Genomic DNA, 21,373 nt, shown 5'->3' on the forward strand with positions numbered 1-21,373 from the left:
TAATATTCCTTCAAGGAGACCTCTACTTTTAGAGGGAGCCTGGAAAAGTATGATTTGTGTAAACAGGGAGGCTAGAAATAGAAAATGAATCTCTTCATTGCAAAAGCTGTAAAATTTCCAATGCATTGTCACCCTAAACTGAAATTGATGAGAGTAGGAGTAGGGAAGAGGGATTGAATGGACAATTTATTGTACTGCATACAATTTTTACATAATAAGGAACTTTATTCCAAATATTTTGTTGGAATTTAACACATGCTGAGCAATAGACATAATAATCCCTCCTGCAGCTGGTATCTTTGACCTACTGTCTAAGTCCTCCAACACATAAGAACATGTGGGACCTTGGTGAAGGTTTGTGTCACAGTACTCTTTCACTTGCGGATAGTTAAATCTGTTCAGTGCACCTGTAAGTCCTTGTCAGGATCTTCCTGTTCAGGGTCCTTCTCTCCATTGTCAGTCTCTCTTCTACAATAACTTTCTGTTTGCTCCCCAGGAATAAATAAAAATTTTTTCCAAGCCTGAAAAATCCCCAAGTTCAAATTTACTAGGCATTACCTCCAATAGCACTGGGTTGCCCAACTTCAGTTGGGGTGCTCAACTTCAGTTGGGATGCTTCTCGTTTGGAACTACAACTTAAATAAAGCTCTATTAATCCTTCAAAATCCACAACTCTGTAATGTTCAGTTTGCTTAGAGTGATTCAATGTATTTGCTCTTTCTCAAATGTGACTTCTTGCTGAGCTCCTTTCCAATAATATGCCTTGGATCTTGGATGATTTATTCACTTTCAAGTTACCTGGAATTTATCACTAAAGGTTGACATGAATGCTCACAGTTTGGGCTCTAATATAATCTTCTGAATGGTAATTAATAAATAAAAGATGGTTACTATTGTTGACAGAGGACCCCAGCTTACTCAAATAGTTTTTTCCTTCATGTTTTTGCCAAACTTCATGTCAGACATCCCCAGGGTTGATAGTATAAAATATTTCCAGTTAACACCAATGCTTTCTCTGTTACTCCAATACCTCCAAACTTCAATGCTGTCTTGTGTTTTCTCATCAAAATGATCTTATTCACTTTCTGCTTCTTCAACTCACCTTCTTCCCTGTGAATACAAGAAATATGCTTCTTTCCAGATTTAATAGCAACATTTCCTTAATATTTGTGCTTGTAAGTAATACCTGAAACATGTCCCCACAATTTCTTGGGTTTTTGTTCTCTGTGCTTGTTCTCCTTTCTGTCACTTATTGAATACACAATGTCACCTCTAAAATGTAGTGTTCATTGTTACTGGGTATATTATTCAGAGTGCAAAGTTGCCTCCTGGAAGTTCATGACATAACCATAAAGCAGTATCCAATTTTTGCAGTGTGCCTGCTTGACTAGGCTCCAGGGATCATCTAAACTAATATTCTCATTTTGGAGTGAGGAAAATGTAGGACAATTTAAGTAGCTTCACCATAATCAAGTAGAGGGCAAAGACTGAATCCACCTTGAGGAAGTGAGGTACTTGATTCAGAACAGAACAGGTGGAGTTCCACTACCTTTGGTCAGTTCCCAGTCCGGATGCTAGTTAAGTGTTGCTTGAGGAAATTATGTCAGTCTTCTCATCTGTAAAATGCTGACAGTTATGCAGTAGCAAAGCTGTAAGGATTATAGTATGTTAGTATAAGTGAAGCACCTAGCCTGTGCTTGGCATAAACTGAGGAAGCCATGCCTTGTTAGTTATCAGCATTATTGTTGTTATTTGACCACATGTATAAGTATGTATGGCTACTTGACTTTGTGTGGCTATATATATGCATTAGACCTTTGTTGTACCCCTTTTATATTTCTGTGTTGTCTCGTACAATGTTAGGCAACTAGTAGTTGTGTTCATATTGGTAATTGTAATAGAAGCAAAAATACTGATGATAGTAAGGAAAGGTAGTACTGTTTATTGAGCCTTATGATATGTTAGGCATTGAAAGTAGGCCCTTTATGTACATAATTTGTAATAGGTGCTCAATCCATATATATTGGAAAACTGCACAGTAGCTTATTTCTAGAAATGCAAGTATACCCTCTTGGTGACAATAATCTCCTTCGTAACTGGAGGGGAACATGAGCTTTGGCCCTGGTGAACAGCTCTGAGTGTAGAAATGAGAGTCTTGATAGGATTCCTTCCATCTTCAAAGTAATCCTTCAGCTGCTATATTTATATCATCTAATCTTGTTATTGGTAATTGGAAGACTGGATGGAAGTGGAAAAGGAGGTCAAGAAATAGAGTAGAAGGGAGCAGGTGCAGAGCGGAACAAATTATACAAAGGAACAATAATATATATCTGAAAACAGATGATTAAAGTTCAATTATGTTTTATTTTCTCTTTTAAATTTTGTATCATATAAAAAGACTGCCCCTTTTCTAGATCCCAAATAGATACATTTGGAACAATAGTATGGACACAAAAAAGTTGTTTTCTTTCTTGCTTTGCTTTATTTATTTACAGACTAAATAAATCACATTCACCATACATGGATAGCCACTAGGGAAAGGGAAAGTGTTCAATCACAAAAATTACAATCACTAATATTCCTTGATTTGCAGACACAATATGTTCCCTAATGATCATATAAAAAACTGTGGTAGTAATAAGAGATACTGTGTGCCTAGAGTGGGTACAGAGAGAGAAGCACTCCTCAGGTCAGGTGCTGTGTCTATGTGTCTGGCAGTGTGTGTGTACATGTATATGCATGTACCCCCATACATATAATCTCTGTACATAACAACCTTTCAAATTCACATATGTGTGTGCACATATGTGCATTGATACACATGTATAAAAATCTCTGTATATTGGGCTGGGGATATAGTTCAGTTGGTAGAGTGCTTGCCTCACAAGCATGAAGCCCTGGGTTCAATCCCCAGAACTGCAAAAAACAAACAAAATAAAAAAAAAAAAAAAATTTATGTATTCTCAGATCTTACTCCCACTTTCGAAAAAGACACTGTGGCTCAGACAAGTCTAACCACTTGTTCAGGTTCACAAAAAAAGTGGCAATGCTGGAATTTGAACCCCAATCCTTACTTACAGAACCCTGCTTTTTGAAGAAACTCAAGCAGAAACCTTCTTGGAGCAATAGTTATTTCTATGATACCACCTGGTCCCATTATGGGAAGGGTGACCTTTTCCCCTTTCTTTTGCAGAATCTCCAAGCAAAGATTTTGGTCCAACTCTGGGCTTGAAAAAGTCCAGTTCCTTGGAGAGCCTGCAGACTGCTGTGGCTGAAGTCAGGAAGAACGAACTCCCCTTTCACAGGCCCCGGCCGCACATGGTTCGAGGCCGAGGCTGCAATGAGAGCTTCCGAGCTGCCATTGACAAATCTTACGACGGACCTGAAGAATTAGAAGCTGGTAGGCCAATATGCTCCCTTAAGTGGTTTCTGCGTCTCATTATCATCTGCAAATCATAGGCAAGAGTGTGCGCTTAACTACAGAGAAAAATGATTTAAGGATTACAATTATATTTTTGATATTAAAAGTAATTCATTTTCCTGATATGTTTTGCCCTTTGGCTTAACGAACATGGAATTGGAGATCGCAATATGCAATTTATTTTGCAGTGCAAATGTTAAAGAAATCTTCTCCTTCGCTTTCCTACAAGGACCAACTGTCATTTACCCTTAGGGTAGGAGTACTAAGTGTGCATTTCTTGACATTCTTATTTGAGTCATTAAAAGCAGCATCAACCCGAGGACTGGCTGCATTAATTGAGTAGAAGCAGTTGGGTTATATTTGTACTCAAAACCTCTCATAGAAAGTCACTAGCCCTGTTTGTTTCCCAGCATGTGGGCTTTCTGAACTGATCAAGGTTAACAAGCCAGCTTTCAGAAAGATTAGTGTTTTAGCACATTTCAAGCCTTTCATAGGACCAGCTAAGCAACCAATGGGCCCCCTCCTAGCATCCGGCCTTGCTTGAAGTAACCAGATTTAGGCAGTCTGTCTTCAAAGGGTACAAGTCCCCACTGGAAGGGTCGAACTCCGCAGCACTTCTATTCATTCTTCTGTATTTTACATTTTGACTTCTCTTTATATACAACCGTAAGTGCCCCTGACCATGTGTCTTGATCTTCTCTCTTTTTTTTCTGTACAGACGGTCTGTCTGATAAGAGCTCTCACTCCGGCCAAGGAGCGCTGAAGGGTGAATCTGCCCTTCAGGGGAACTCTGAGCTAGAGGATGTGGAAAATAAAGCCAGGAAGGCCAAAAAAGCAAAAGAGAAGGAGAAGAAAAAGGAAAAGGGCAAACTGAAAGTCAAGGAGAAGAAGCGGAAAGAGGAAAACGAAGACCCAGAAAGGAAAATAAAGAGGAAGGGATTTGGCGCCATGCTGAGGTATGGGCCTGCTTTGAGGCAAAGTTGGTTTTGTTTCTCCAGGTGAAATCTCTCCCCTGTGTGAACTCAGAAACAAAGGGCGAGCCTTCCCTCATCTTCGGCTAAATGCAGAAGAATCAAAACTGTGAATGTGCATATTGCTTTTCCACAGAGGCCAAAGGAGACTATGAGTGGCTCCAAAGGCGTACAGTGATGACAAAAAACTGTCCCTAAGTCTGATGTCAAAGAAAGGCCGAAGCTTAGTGGGGCACAGGCGGTGCTGCCGCTCCGTGTCACAGAGTGCTCTCTGTGTGTCCATCTACACAGGGAAGCAAGAGCGGAGGGTCCTTACCTGGTCTCTCCTTTAAATTAGAGCAGTTATAGTTGAGGAACCTTATCCCACTGTGACTCTAGGTGTGTGGAGGGCCAGGCCTCTGGGTATGATAGAGTCACCTCCAGAGGCACTGTGATATGGTTGAGATTTCCCTGGGCTTGGATCCAAATGGTCTGAATCCAGGACCCTCCACTTGAGCCGCAGGGCTTCACCCTCTCTAAACCTTACTCTTCTACTTTCAGAATGAGTCTGGCATATCTGCCCTACGAACCCAGTGGGGTCGTGACAAGATTTCATATGCAGTGGGTTCTATGGCTGGGCCTGGCTCAGCAGGGCACAGTCAGAAAGCACTCTTTTATTTCTTTTCTTACAGCTATTTTCAAAAATGCCCTGTGGGGCTGTCTTCTCCACATCTTGATGTCTCAGCTTTCTTGCTGATAGCTTTATGGTCACTTTCAGGTAATAAAACAAAGTCTTTGTCAGAGGCTCAAACAACCAATCCAGTATAAACTGAAATTTTCCTCCTCTTTGCCCCTTGGACCTTGACCCCAAGGGATGACCCACAGTGTGGTGGGAGGTGGGATTCCATCTTTTCCTTTCTCAGTCTCTGTAACCAAGGAAGGAAGAAGAGAATATAAAGAGTTTCACTTAACTTTAGTACCTGGCCACCAGTGACCTTTTATGGATTGTTTAGGAAGCTCCTTACTATACCAGTTGCTGACTTCTAAGGACCCCTTGCCCTTGCCTCTGACCTCAGACAACCTCTGGAGTCTCCTAATCCCAGCCAATAGACTTCTTGGACAGTGGCAGTTCAAGATGCCCCAAACTGAACAGAAGCAGCATCTGCTTGACTCACAAGAACCATTGTCTTCTCAACCTCCAGATAATACAAGCATAGCTTGTTCCCCTGGCTCTCCTTTCTCCTCACCCCAACACAGGGGTGTTCCAACCAGACTCACATCTGCAGACCTCTTCAGAGCAAGTCAAGCTCCAGTCTTGTGTCTCCCCACCCACAAGTTCATGTCAGTCTCTGTCAAGAAAGCTCTCATGCCTGCTCAGTACACTTTTGCAAGTCACAGAAAAACTTTGCAAGGGATTTTCTTGTAGCCCCTCACTTATTTAGTAGGGCAGAAAGTAGAAGTACCCCTTTCCATTGCTTTCTTTCCTCCTTTAATTTCCCATCAATAAATCTCTATTCTTCTCTTCCATGAACCGTGAACGATGGTATATAATAGTTGGTAAGCCAGATTGATCACCTCTTAGGAAATCTTTAAGAGATTTTTCTCTCAAAAATTGCAGTTGTTATATGGTACCAGTTGTTTTCAGTTTAGGATCTTCAACTGAGATTTTCAGACAGACAGAAATTTCCTCTTTCCCTCCTACCCCTCACTTCTTCTCTCCATTCCTTCCTGCCCATATGCCTCTGTGTGTGTGTGTGTGTGTGTGTGTGTGTGTGTGTGTGTGTGTGTGTAAAATTATAAGTGACCTCTAGGGGGCACAAAAGATACCGTCAGCTCAGAAGCTTCCATTCTATTTCCAGTGCTCAGAGAATGCTATGCTGGCGTCCTCCTGCTCAAACTATGCTGTGGTCCTGCTGTCACCTGGACTGAGGTCACTGCAGCAGGTCTGATAGCCATCTGACTATCAAAGAACAAAATTTCAACAAATTGAGTTTCAAAGATCAAGTTGGATTTTATTACCAAGTCATGCATTGGGCAGCATTCTCACTGCAGAGCTGAAAGGCACTTGTGTGAGCTGAGCGGAGGTGTAGGTTTTAACAATGGAAAAGCCTATAAAAAGCAAAAACAAGAAACAAAAAGTGAATTGGTCATTTCAAAATTATTTTCCTCATAGGATTACAGCTGAGGAGACTTTCTCATCATGCCTGATCAGGGTGACAAGCCATCTTTTGATCGGTTTTTGTCATCTCCTGTTTGTTGTTGTTTGTTTGTTTGGTTGGTTGGTTGGTTTTGTTTTGTTTTTAAACTGGCCCATTTCTGAGTTCAGTTGGATCATGTGATTCCTAGTCTTTTGTGACTCAGTGCAGGAACTCAGCCCAAAACAATGACCTCCATTTTACTTTATATGACTTACAGCCTCGTAAATGCCATGAGCCAAATATCTCAATAGGCATTGGTTTATTTTTCCTAGTGGTCTCTGTAGATTCTGTCTCTCCTTTTACCACCTCGAATTTTAAACTTCCCCTTATTCTAAGTAATTATTATGATTTTCAGAAGTTATGGGCTATAACTAAAGCATCTTGGTGATTATTATACATGCAACTGCAATATATTTAGATGAGAATTTTGTCTTTGAAGTGCTGGAATTGAGCAGTTGCAAGTACAGGCTCTGAATTCAATCCTGGCTCTTCTGTTTTCTATCTTGGGAATATTGGGCAAACTATTTAACTTCTGTGCCTCAGTTTCCTCATCTGAAAATGGAATAATAGAATCTATCATTATTGTGATAATTATATTTGTTTAATTGTATGTAACATGATTAGAACTTCACTTGACAAGTAACAAGCATCTAATAGTAAACATAACAGTGATCCCCTAAAGATTTCCATGTCCTAATCCCAAGTTATGTTGCAAGGCAAAGTAGAATTAAGATTGCAGATGAAATTAAGGCTGTTGATCCGCTCACTTTCAGTTGAGGGATTATCCTGGATTTCTTCAATGGGCCCAACCTAATCACAGGGCATCTTAAAAGTGGGAAAAGGAGGTATGGCTAAGGAAACCAGTGCAAAGAAATGTAATGCTGCTGGCTTTGAAGACAGAGGGAGGGAACCATAAGCCACACAAGGTGGGTAGCCTGTAGAGGCTAAAACGAGTAAGAAAGTGGATTCTCTCTGGTCAAGCCCTTAATATTAACCTATTTGTGTTTTTCAAGCCATTAAGTTTTTAGTAATTTCTTACAGTATCAATAGAAAACTGGTATAGTTGTCATAATAATAATTATTAAGGCTTTTACAGTATCAGTGATTTATAAGGGAAAATTTCTTCTTAATGTATTAAAAACTATAAAAAATAATTAGAGTAAGTATAAAATCTGTTAGGGATGTACATATCCTGTTTCCTAGAATGTTACTAAATTAAACCTTAACTTCTTGTTTTATTTTACATGGTTTGATTTGGCAAGTTCATTCTTGATTGCTCATAACACAGAGCCAGCTCTTCCCTTTTGTTGTCCAATATTCTCTACATTTACCTGTAATAGAAATCACAGGTTCTGGAGCCTTTAGACATCTAACACCTTGGATTTTGTTTCCTTCCACAATTTTAGCAAAATTAAGATCTGAAAGGTAGTGTTTGATTTTATCTTCAGTATAAAAATAGCAACTGTTTTCCATAGCCTTTTGCATGTGAGTTTGTGAGCATATTGGAGTTGCTGCTATGTGCACATTTTCAACAACAAAGAACACAAAAGCTGTTACCATTAGCCAACAGATTTTGCTTTAATTCTCATCTGTTGCTCAGATGCTATTGACTGACTTTCTTTCTTATTTAAAAAAAGATTGATTGCTGTAAGGTTCTCTTGGAGTTAGATGTGACTTAAAAGTAATTATTATGATTTTCAGAAATCATAATAATGCATAAATATGCATTATTTTTCCATTATCTGCATTTCTTGTACACTCTCCTGAAGAAGGTTTTGGTGTTGTTCTGCAGTTGTTCCATATACAGGGGCCCCTGGCCAAAGGGATAAAAGTGAGGACATCAATTCTGCCTCCCTCTCCTCATCAAACGATGAATCACCAGAGTCACGGTATATGGGCAGTGGCCTTGTACTTGCTTCTAAAAAGCCAAGGGTGTGTTCTTTGAGGATTTTAGCTGGTCCCTTCATGTGGGTGACACACAGCAGTCCATTCTGTCTCACTTGTTAATTCAGCGTATTCCTGATCCTGTTGAAAAAGTATGAGGGATCTCTTTCAATCTCTTTCTACATGTCGCCTAGATCCAGTACTATGATGCTTTGTTGGTTTCAAACATCTCCTTCCACAATTCTAGTGTAGCTCGTGCATAAGAAATGGATTATTGTGGGAAAATATGCAGTTCAAGAACCTATCAGTTTTTGTAGTTCCCCTGTGCACCTTTGTTTACTGCCACTAAAAGAGAATTTCCAGTGGATCCAGATGCCTACATTTTTCCCTTGTGTGTTTGACTTCCTTGGGCATCATGTTCCTCATGGCCCTGTCCTGCAAAAAGGCCACACAGCTTCCACAGCCAAAGTGCAGCACTTAAACTCCTTCAATAGACAAGCTCATCATGTCCATCCATGGCCACCTTCTTGGGCCCAGTAGATGTTTCAGTGCCCAGGCACTGAAGATAAATGTCTTTGGGCTACAAAATAATCTTGCCTATCTTGAGTGGAAACCTGCAGATCAGTCCCTGATTCCTTAGCTATTTAGTAACTTTTAAAAATACTTATAATGTTTAAATGAAATTCTGCCACTGGTTTGTGTTTAAAATCCATTCCTTCATATAGTAGCTACAGTTGTCTCCTCTGTCAATAGTATAGACCACTTACTCCAGAAACCTCCAGCTGTTAGCTTGTTCTGGACACTGAATGGAAAGGCTTACAGTGATTTAAGTTTCTTTTTCTATACCTTTAATAGGATTTTGCCATGAACGAATCATGCCTGGTAACCTGCTTCTCAATAGGTGAACTAAGTGTAAAACCTACCCATAGGAATGCCATGCCTTCTTTCAAAATTGGTTTACCCATATTCCCATATTCATTTGATTAGTAACATGGACTCAATGCCCTATCTTTGTTAAGCACATTCATAATTATTATTTCATTTATCCAACAATATTCATTAAGGTCCTGCTTTGTATCCAGTGCTCTTTGAGACTGGATGTACAATGAAGTCCCCCTGTGACAGCACATCCCATCCTAATAAAGGAAGGAAAAACAAAGAGAGATTTAAATTTTTTTATGATACATTTAATACAAAAACAATCACATAAATATGCAAACTGTTTTTAGCAGTAAAATCCTCAGTGGTGGAGGGACATTCACCAAGATAACTCAGGGACAAACCCATGCCGTGTCAACTCGAGGTGATGAGCAGTCAACTTACATGGTGCAGAACAAGACATCTGGCCATGACTCTCTTGGCATTTACCTTCCAGTGAAGGGGAGAGAATAAACAACCAACCTGAAATAATTGAGATAATTTCAGATTGTAGTAGGTGCTATGAAGAAGATAAAGTCAGAAGGGATGGTGTCATCTCACCCTCAGTAGCTAGTTGTCTAACAGCATAACAGCATACATCTGCCCGAGCTATGCTGAATTTTCAGTAGATAACATTATCAGAACCTAACACACTTTGGTACTAAAGCCAAACCACTTTTTGCCTGCTTTGTCTTTTGTTTTTTTCTTTTCTGCAGTATGTGAATTTATGTTTTTACATAAATCTATAATAAAAAAAAATCAACTAATCCCATCATGTCTGTTTAGTACACAAAACCCTGTTGTGCCAGAAGGAAATGTTCTGAAGCTGATGGTTTGTAATGTAAAGGATGAACTTGATTGGCAGCTGCTTGTATCAACTCTGTTCCTCTTGACCCATTAATTAGATATTCTTTATTGTTTTTTCTTTACTCAGCAAATGTGGATATGCCTTGAAGATACACTGCTTCAATTTCTACATAGTAAAACCTGCAAAACCTAAGTCATGAATCCTAAAGACAAAGCTATTTCTAAAATTCTTGAGGCATTTTCATTTGCAAGCTTTGTATAGGCTAAGCCATGCATTTTTTTTCATTTTATTCTAAAATATACTACATATTTTATTTAAACACCCCCCATCCACATATACCTCCACCACCACCACAAGCAACAACACACCTACGTTTCCACAGCCATATCAATGCTGAGCCTCCTTAGAAGTCTGTCCCTTACAAGCCCTGTGGTCATCACTAATCCTGTGAGTTACTGTCTCCTGATCAGAATAGTACAAATAAGAACATCCTTTCTAACTTATGAGGTTTAAATTCAGTAGTTTGATAGATACTACTTCTTGTTGTTTATCTGTTCATTTTAAATTGACAAGTAAAAATGGTATGAAATTATGGTCTATAACATGACGTTTTGATATACATTGTGAGATGGCTAAATTAGGCACTTAAACATATAGATTCCCTCATATAATTATCATTTGCTGTATTTTCAGAACACTAAAATCTAGTCTCTTAGCAATTTTAAAGTATATAGTTGTTAGACGGTTGCCATAATGCGCAAAAGATCGTCTGAACTTATTCATTCCATGGTGAGTGAAATTTTGTGTCCTTTGAGTAACAACTCCTCAATCTCCTCACCCCCTCACCTCTGGTTCTATGAGTTTCACTGTTTTGCACTCTACCTGTAAATGTGAGGTCACACAGTACTTGTCTTTCAGTGCCTGGTTTATTTCATGTAACATAGTGTCTTTCATATTTATCTCTTGTCACAAATGACAAGATTGCCTGCTTTTTAAACTCTTTGAGTCATCTTCCATGGTGTATATTCACTGCATTTCCTTTTTGTATTCATCAGGTGGTGGTTGTCTCCATTTCTTGTGACTAGTGCTGCAATAGTCATGGCAATGTGGGTAACTCTTGGACATACTGATTTCATTTCCTTTGAATATATACCCAGAAATGGGATTGCTGGATCACATGGTAATTCTATTTTGAAATTTAGGAGAAATTTCCATAGTATTTTCCATAATGACTCTAGAAATTTACATTCCCACTAATAGTGTGCAAAGGTACTCTTTTCTCCGTACCCTGGAAAAGTCTTGTTTTCTATGGTCTTTTGATAATAACCATTCTAACATGTTTAAAGTGATATTTCTTTGTTGTTTTGAATGGCAGTCTCTTGATAGTGATGTTGAACAACTTTTAATATATTTGTGGTCACTAGTTTATCTTCTTTTGAGAAATGTTAGGCATGACTTCTTGTCTTCCTGTTATTCTCTGCTCCAGACAGCCCAGGCCATCAGAAATCACCATCATTTCAGGCAAGGTACACTTGGAGCTCACTCATTTTCTCTCTCAATTTTTTTGTTTTCCTCTAGTTGTTGTTTTATAACTCAGATGAGCATGATGCTTTTTCTTTCTCCTGCATGATTTGGCATAATAAAGTATGAGAGGAAGTAACATAGATAAATTCACTCCATCATTTATATTTTGAATGCTATGGATCACCCCTTTCTAAATGTAACCATGAACTATTTTCAAGCATTACTTGCCTGATAGAAAGCAAAACTTTCTCTTGCTGAATACAAATGAAAATGGACTCAAATGGAGAAAAGGTTTGTGTTTTCTTTTTTTATCCTTTTTTAATTTATATTTCAGTTCAGAGCATGTAGCTGGATTTTGAACTTGATATTCTTAATGCGTCGTTCATAGTTATTTCAGCAGACTGCCTTAAAGTTACCCTATGAAACAGTAGCCACAAAGATATATTTTGACTACATTTTTAAATTGGGTTAGATAGAGACCAAATACTTAAGTCACCAGGGAACATGACATCCGTCATACATTTGTCCTCTTTACCTTGATCTCATAATGGCTGTTACAGGTCTCATGTACAATAAATGTAACGTGGCTGTAGCTTGTCATTACTTCTTTCCAGATAGTGGCTGTAAACATCTGGGTATCCCTTCAGCTTTATGAGTATGAAGGGCAACCCAACTAATGGAGCCAGGCTAGTGAAATTTTAACAGTCATTTCCCCAAAGGCAAAAGGCCAGCAATGGGCTACAGTTAAGGGACTTTGCTTCATGAAGCACAGGTCAGTTCAAAATATAAGATGAGAAATGAAAGCCAAAGTAGATTGAAGTTCCTAATTCAGCTTCAAGTCGGAGATAGGAATATATTGAAAAGAGAGCCTGACACGTCAGGGCCAAATGGCTGATCAGGCATATATTGAGCATCAGAGAAATACATGGCTGTGGGGAAAAATAAATTTGCCTGTCAAAGGCTACTATGGCACAGCCATCCATTGTGTCTATATTCCATGACTGTGATTGCAGAGGGGACAATAATGGATGCTAAAAAACCACAGTTTTTAGTGAAGTTCAGTTTTTCCTCTTACGAAAGAGGCAAACTCCAAATTTTCTCTCCTCAGTCTATCTTATATTATTTACTTTATCTTTTACAAGATAAGCCATGAATATTTTGTTTCTTCCTTTTGTTAATTTGCCAGTTTTCTCTTGATTTGAGAGGCCTAGCAATTTTAATTTTTTATTCTTGTTGGGAAGAGCAATGACCCTTTTTTGTTTCATTATTACTATCACAGGCCTAGATCTGGAATGCTACTTTTTATGACCAGCAGAGTTGAACCTGTAATAGAATTGCAAAGCAGAGTGTGTAATATACCGATATTGACTTCCATTAAACCCAGTGCTGTGATAGCAGATAATATTTATATATTTATATGTGATACATTCTAGCTTTTGTTGGTTCACAGCAAAGCATCAGAGAAGAAAATAAGCCCTGTAATGTGGATAGATGGTGAGCATGAGAATGTAAAGAAATAAGAGAGAGTGCTGTATGAATAGGGCAAGTGATAAAAATGATGGAGATAGAGGCAGGGATGTAACTAGAAAGTTAAGTGTAGATGAAATTTGGATCAAACACATTAAGGACTGTTTGGCCAGCGTTTAGTTCCTAACTAAAAGAGGAGCAGAGACAGATGGGCTGCTCATCTGATGGACTGAGTGGGAAGACCCACGAGCTGCCCTGGTGTCCAGTCTGCAGAGTTTGTTTGGAATAGGACTTTAATAATCTTTTTCAGCTGTCAGGCATGTCTGAAAATGTTTGTCATTTTGCTTTGTGTGTCTGTGTGTGTGTGTGTGTGTGTGTGTGTGTGTGTGTGTGTGTGTGTGAGTCTATGTTCACAAAGCAGGGAGGGACTCGTATGGAGTTAATTAATATGGAAATGTACGGATACTTTGTTTTCAAAATCATTTAGAAATCTAATTGATGTTCACTGCCTTCCTACCCTATGTGATCTTGATTACTCTGTATACTCTGTAGCTCTTGTTTTTGGCTGTCCAAAGCAATAAGAAGATTTGATTTTTTCATACTTATCACAATAAGAAATGATCACATAGAGTGTCAAACAAGCCCTATTTGTTTAATTAGGGTTTGCTTCTCCTCTCAATATGCATGTAAAACTCCCATTGCATTAATGTAGATTACAAAAGAGCACTGAAGAAGAAGAACAGGCCCCCTTATCTTACTTTTCCTTGATGAGGAAGTTTAGATTTGTTAACAGATCCGAACAAAAGTCTAGTGGCTTAACTTTTAAAGAAATTGATATGCTAAAAAGACCTAGTGAGCCCAGTGGCACAGGACTATTATCCTAGCAGTCTGGAAGTCTGAGACAAGAGGATCTCAAGTTCGAGACCAGCCTCAGCAATTTAAAGGGACCCTAAGCAACTTAATGAGACCCTGTCTCAAAATAGAAAATAATAAGGGCTGGGATGTAGCTTAGTGGTAAATTTGTGGTAAAGCTCCCCTGGGTTCAATCCTGGTACCAAAAAAGTAACTAAATAAAAAAGAAAAAGAACTTGCATAGGCACCAAAGTGGAAGGTACACATTAATATGTAAAGTTCATTAGCATGTAAGGTGAAGTATGATGATTTAAGATGCTGGATTAATAAAATGTAAAGGTTTCCTAATGGACCTATTTGCATATTCATATTAAATAACTAATAAAACATATTAATAGCAGTTTTATTCATATATATATATATATATATATACACACATACATATATATGTAAACACTTGTACATTCCCAGTGGAATTGTATTTGGCTAATTTGTCTTGTCTCATGTCCAGCACAATGTCATGCCCTTGTGGGATGTTTACTTAACACTATTAGATAATGACATGTATAGATTTAATAATTTGCTCATGGGGGAGGTGGAGTCAGGTCTTTGTTTAGCACCTTTTATCTGAGAACTTCAATGTAATTTACTAGCATCTGTCTTCCAGATGCATAGGAGATGAGTGTGGCAAATGGTAGCTTTACTTACAGATCATAATTGAGAAGTGAAACAACCTGCCCAGAGCCAGGCTTTGAACTGATAATGATACCAAGACCCCCTCTTGCTCATCGCTACTGTTGTATTAGCGTTTAAAAATGCATGGATACCAGCCATAATTCTGTGTATACTTATACACACCCCACAGAATTCATATTTATCTTTACTATATATTGGATTTTCCTGTCTTAAGGCAATATCAAACAACAATTTAATAACATGAGGTGGATCATAATTAAGTGAAGAGACTCGAATCTTTGGCATAGTAACTGTAAATGTTTTTTCTCATAGACTAAGGAAAAGCCTTCCTGGAACAATTAAAAACAAGAGATATACAAATTGAAAAATGGATAGGAGATATACAAATATTATTGGATTGTACATCTAGGACTATTACCTCAACCACCCTAAATAATATTCACCAGGATTTTCAGAGACAGTCCAATTGTGTTTATCAGAAAGCTATCAGCTGATCATTTCTACACAGTGGTCCTGCTTCAACCTCAGCTTCAACATACCTAAAATCTAATTCATCATTTACCACTCAAGTCACCAGCTCATGCTGACTTCACTAGTTCTGTCTGGGCCACTGCCAGGAATCCCATGGTGACTGGAATTCCGCCTCCTTCCCACCCCACCCTTCCCTCAGCCAACATTCCTATTGGTATTTGCAAATACTGCCTCTCACATCTGGGCCTTCTTTTCCTTTTCAGCTGCCACCCCTCTAATTCAGTTTGATATTTATAACTAGATCATTTAAATATCCTCCTAACTGATTTTGCCTATGTTCTTCATTTGTTTGTTGGAGTTCACCAGCAGGGCTACAAGTCATTCATTATTCAGGTATCATCTGATGACATGTCTTCTGCACCAAGATGCAATAAGACATAGTTGCAAGGAGGAGATATTCTGGAATCATTCTACTCAGGTTCAAATTCCACCTCTACTCCTTTCTAGCTGTCAGTCCTTCAGCAGCTATGCCTCAGTTTCCCCTCTTAAGATATTATAATAATAGTAGCATTTACTTAATAGACTTCAGTTGCTGTGGGAATAAGTGAGAAGATAAAATCCATTGGTAGTATTCTGCTGTGGGAGCGTAGATGTTTCCGGATTACCTACTCATTCTTAAATTTGTACCCTAAAGTAGATCTACAGAACTTGTGAAAAAGATAGATTCCTGACCTCATCATCAAAAACTCTTAATTCATTAAGTTTGATATAGGGCTTGGGAATCCCTGGAGATTTTTTTTTTTTTTTTTATTGTAAACAAATGGGATACATGTTGTTTCTCTGTTTGTACATGGCGTAAAGGCATACCATTTGTGTAATCATAAATTTACATAGAGTAATGTTGTTTGATTCATTCTGTTATTTTTTCCCTTCCCCCCACCCCTCCACCCCTCTTTACCCTCTATACAGTACTTCCTTCCTCCATACTTGCCCCCCTCCCTAACCCTAACTCTAACCCTAACACTAACCCTTCCCTCCCCCCCATTATGTGTCATCCTCCACTTATAGCGATATCATTCGTCCTTTGGCTTTTTGAGATTGGCTTATCTCACTTAGCATGATATTCTCCAATTTCATCCATTGCCTGCAAATGCCATAATTTTATCATTCTTTATGCTGAGTAATATTCCATTGTATATATATACCACAGTTTCTTTATCCACTCATCAATTGAAGGGCATCTAGGTTGGTTCCACAGTCTGGCTATTGTGAATTGAGCAGCTATGAACATTGATGTGGCTGTGTCTCTGTAGTATGCTGATTTTAAGTCCTTTGGGTATAGTCCAGGAGTGGGATAGCTGGGTCAAATGGAGGGTCCATTCCAAGTTTTCTAAGGAATCTCCACACTGCTTTCCAGAGGTGGCTGCACTAATTTGCAGCCCCACCAGCAGTGTATGAGTGTACCTTTCTCCCCACATCCTCGCCAACACCTGTTGTTGCTCGTATTCTTGATAATCGCCATTCTAATTGGGGTGAGATGGAATCTTAGGGTGGTTTGATTTGCATTTCTCTTATTACTAGAGATGTTGAGACATTTTTCCATATGTTTGTTGATTGCTTGTAGATCTTCTTCTGTGAAGTGTCTATTCATTTCCTTAGCCCATTTGTCGACTGGATTATTTGAATTCTTGGAGTAGAGTTTTTTGAGTTCTTTATAGATTCTGGAGATTAGTGCTCTATCTGAAGTATGATTGGCAAAGATATTCTCCCACTCTGTAGGCTCTTTCTTCGCGTTGCTGATAGTTTCCTTGCTGAGAGAAAGCTTTTAGGTTGAATCTATCCCAGTGGTTGATTCTAGCTTTTATTTCTTGTGCTATGGGAGTCCTGTTAAGGAAGTCTGGTCCTAGACCAACAAGGTGAAGATTTGGACCTACTTTTTCTTCTATATCTGCAGGGTCTCTGGTCTGATTCCGAGGTCCTTAATCCATTTGAGTTTAGTTTCGTGCATGGTGAGAGATATGGGTTTAGTTTCATTCTGTTACATATGGATTTCCAATTCTCCCAGCACCATTTGTTGAAGAGGCTATCTTTTCTCCATTGCATATTTTGGGCCCCTTTGTCTAGTATGAGAAAATTGTATTTATTTGGGTTTGTGTCCGTGTCCTCTATTCTGTACCATTGATCTACCTTTCTATTTTGGTACCAATACCATGCCGTTTTTGTTTACTATTGCTTTGTAGTAGAGTTTGAAGATCTGGTATTGCATACCCCCTGTTTCACTCTTCCTGCTAAGGATTGCTTTAGCTATTCTGGGTTTCTTATTCTTCCAGATGAATTTCATAATTGCTTGCTCTATTGCTGTAAGGTACGTCATTGGGATTTTAATTGGAATTGCATTGAATTTGTATAGCACTTTAGGTAGTATGGCCATTTTGACAATATTAATTCTTCCTATCCAAGAACATGGAAGATCTTTCCATCTTCTAAGGTGTTCTTTAATTTCTTTCTTTAGTGTTGTATAGTTCTCATTGTAGAGGTCTTTCACCTCTTTTGTGAGATTGATTCCCAAGTATTTTATTTTTTTCAAGGCTATTATGAATGGGGTAGTTTTCCTATCCCTGGAGATTCTAATGCAACCAGTAGCAAGGACCTCCATTCGAGAACCACTGATTCTTAAAATTCAAGCTCTTTAATTTAGCCTTCAATACACTTGTTCTTGCTCCGATTTATTTTTCTATCATTGCTTTTTACTCTTCCTCTCTAAAAACTCTACACACTACCCAAATTAGTCTACACACTGGTACCTCACAAGTGAAGCCCTCAGGTGCTACCTCCACCTCTTACAATGATCTCCCTCCTCTTTCTCGCTGAGTCCTCCGGGTGTCTGAAGCCCTCAGTAAGCCCCATCTCTTTTATGAATCCTTCTTTGTCCTGCATTTCCCTCTCATCAAAATTCTTTCTTACAGTTGGCATTTTCTCACTGAGTACTTCTCATGGGCTGACTTGTTTTATCTGTCTCCTGTCCTCAGTGGGATTATAAATTCCTTTAAGCAAAGGGACCTCCCCACAAAGCTTTGCACAGTGTTGGCCCTGAATAAGTTTGTGCTGGATTGGCTTATACGGTGTGCTAATTGGACTAGACCTATTTGGATATTAATGTGTTGTGCCCTTTAGTCATTCTAGATAATAGTGTTCAAAAGATGAAAACAGTAGAAGTGGTTCAAAAATAGGAAAGAGGGTGAACTGCACTGGGAGTTATTTTTTTTTAATTTGTTTGAAGAAAAGGTTGAAGATGAGTTAACTGGTAATAGTAACCAGCTGTTCTCCATTTCCACAGAGGACAGTAGGAGAGAAAATGGGCCAAAATCACTATCAATAAAAATGAGGTTAGATTTTAAAAAAATAAGATGGTTGTTAAGCACTGGAATGAGGTTTCTGAACAGGTTGTAGGATTGACCTCCCTGAAGTACTTTAAAAGTAGGGATAAATATTCATCTAAAATGATGTGAAAAAAACTTGCCAACCAGTTCATTATTAGAATATCTATTAAATGCTACTCTGGGGAAACCCAGAAAATATATACAACATGATCCCTTTACTTAAACTCACTATCTAATTAAGATGACCTATAAATATGAAATTATTAGCAATGAAAATAGGATTTAGAATTAAGAACTAAATTGTGAGGTTATAGCTATAATTATGGTTCAAATTCAGATGTGTACTCTTCAATCCCTCCCTACCTCTGAACTACTCCAGATCTTTTTTTAATAAATGGATTTTCAATGTCCCTTCATCAGCCGGATTTCTAGGGAGAGTGGAACCATCTTCAAATTTTCCAAAACAGTTCATCCAACATTAAGGGAGAGTACAATGACCAAGTACACAACATGTCGTCAAAAATGTTAAACCGATCTTTTACACTTTCTTTTCCTGACAACTTCTTTCATTCATTCAAGAAATATTGTCTAATAAGTGTGAGTCCCAGTGTTTGGACAGGAAAAACCACAATGAACAAATCAGATGTGTCTTCGTTATACTCAAAGTCCAGAGTCCTCAGAGTGTGGTAGAGCACTAATGAGTCAAATGCTACAAAGTTTACCAAGCACCTGGAAATAACCAGAGCATCCCTGCATGCTGTGAAACTGCTGTTGCACCACTTGCAGTACCTGGTAAACATGCTGATTGATGTCTGATAACCTCAGTTCTGTAACTGGCTTCTTGAGTAGAAGATTTTCTCTTCCAGGGAGATGCGTCCTTTCTCTTTACTGGCAGAATGTTTATAAACTGTCATTATGGTTGTCAACTGCTCTGCCATTGGCTGATATTAATTATTAGATAGATGTGACTATGGGCTAAGAGGGAAAAGGGCTGGTTAGCTGAAAAGTCAGTTTTACTAGTTAAAATGGCACAGAATTGAGGAAAACAGTCTAAATCTATTAACATTTAACTTGCCAAATTGGAAATTTGACTTTTAAAACATATTCTAGTCTCCAGTGTGTCCTTTGGTCTATTGAGGGGCAGGCAACTCATCCAGTCAAGACCCAAAGTCCCTGCTCTAGGAATCTCCTGCAATGTTAAGCAAACCAGGACAACGGATCACCCTCTTCTGCATTCCCAGCTGCTCTGATCCTTCCTCCCCTTCACTCTCTGCTTATACATTACTATATACTCATGAAAATCATTTGCATAACAAAAGAAAAATAAAAAGGGAATATTATTTTCAATATAATAAATTTTAAAATTCTATACTAGAAATAAAACATAAAAAGGTAGGGGTATAAAAGAAAATTCTAATGAACTCCTCTGTTATCTTAGATTTTGCACTTGTGTAAACCTGAGATATTATCTGTTTTCTGAAGGATTTCTTGGCATCCCTGAAAACACATAGCTCTGGAAATCAAAGCAGAAATGTCTCGGCAGAGAATGACTAAAAGCAGCACTCCATGGCCAACTAAAGAATCCTTAAAAATATTGTATACAAAACTGGCGAAAGAGAAAACTGGAAGAACATTGAAAAGAAATAACAGTTGCGACTCTGATTGCAGACAAAACCATCAGTGAACAGTAAAAACCCTAATTCTGGAGCTTTTAGTATTAGTTCCTCCCATTGATAGGTTTCTTCTCCCCCAAGGACTATAATTTTCCACTTTAAATTTGAACTCTAGTCAATGTATAGTAGAAAATCAATATCATAGATTTGTTCTGCTTTCCTTGTGCCTCCTGGAATTTTCAAAGTATGGGAAGGAACAGCTTTTATGATGAAGATGGACTATAAAATGAAGGGGGTGGCTTTGACTCCTTTCCTGGAGCTCGGACCCAGCCAGTCTGCAGCAGACTTACCAATGTCCTCTCCTCCCTGTCTCTGTCATGCCTTCATTATCCCTAGCTGCTGGGGTGTTAAATGTCAAGAGTGCTGTGGCTACCACCACACTTTTGGACAGAACGTTTGGCAAGTTCATTAAAACTTGCCTTCTGAATAGTCTCAGAATATTTTTTCCTATTTACCCCACCTTCTCTCCTTGATTTTGTTTTTTGCTATTTTAAATTTCAACTTATTTTGCTATCTTGTGACTTGGAGAGAGGGGAATAGAGGGGGGAAACTCACCAAAAAAATTTATACAGCAATCCACAAACCTAACCTTTATGCAGGCGATATTTTTATATTTCTTAAAATAAGCAAAAGTGCCAAAGAATTGTTTTAACACATGCAGATGTGGGGACACTGCAGGTCATTCTCAGTCCCTGAGCTGGCTAGGCTTCCTCTCCTTAGAGATGCAATCCTTTGTCAGTCTTCTCATTTCAGCTCCCCATCATATTCTGTCTTTACAAACTCAGACTAGACTTCATGAAGAGTCATTGCCAGGCCTCATTTCCCTAGACTTGCATTGATGTTCATTTGGATCATCATGGTATTTTCCACTTATTTTTTTTAATCGCTGAGAGTGCAAGAAGAATGTCTTGGGCATTTTTGTGTTCTCTCCAGTACCTCTGCCTTTGTCACACCTCTGCCTTCCCTTTATATCTCCTCGTAGATGGAACCCGGTTTCCAGTTGCTCCTGGTCCTGGTCTTCTGAACTAAACATAGAGATGGGTTCACAGCAGCTTCTTCCCTGACTCTGGTTAGCTTGTCATAAATGCTCTTTACATCTGGCATCTGGTAGTATAACTGCAAAATTCCATC

The 21,373-nt window shown here is 38.6% G+C and overlaps 1 protein-coding gene across 3 annotated transcripts in view; it reads left to right on the forward strand.

Annotated features, from left to right (window-relative positions):
- The window catches only part of PARD3B (par-3 family cell polarity regulator beta), a 1,072,202-nt gene that overhangs the window by 760,655 nt on the left and 290,174 nt on the right, over positions 1-21,373 (forward strand). For all 3 annotated transcript variants that reach the window (XM_079130568.1, XM_079130566.1, XM_079130567.1), the window contains exons 17-18: positions 3,194-3,400; positions 4,140-4,377. In XM_079130568.1, coding sequence (XP_078986694.1) covers positions 3,194-3,400; positions 4,140-4,377 — 445 coding nt within the window. The remainder of the gene's footprint in view (positions 1-3,193; positions 3,401-4,139; positions 4,378-21,373) is intronic.

The sequence above is a fragment of the Sciurus vulgaris genome (genome assembly GCF_902686455.1).
Source record: "Sciurus vulgaris genome assembly, chromosome: 3".
Classification (NCBI taxonomy): Eukaryota; Metazoa; Chordata; class Mammalia; order Rodentia; family Sciuridae; genus Sciurus; species Sciurus vulgaris.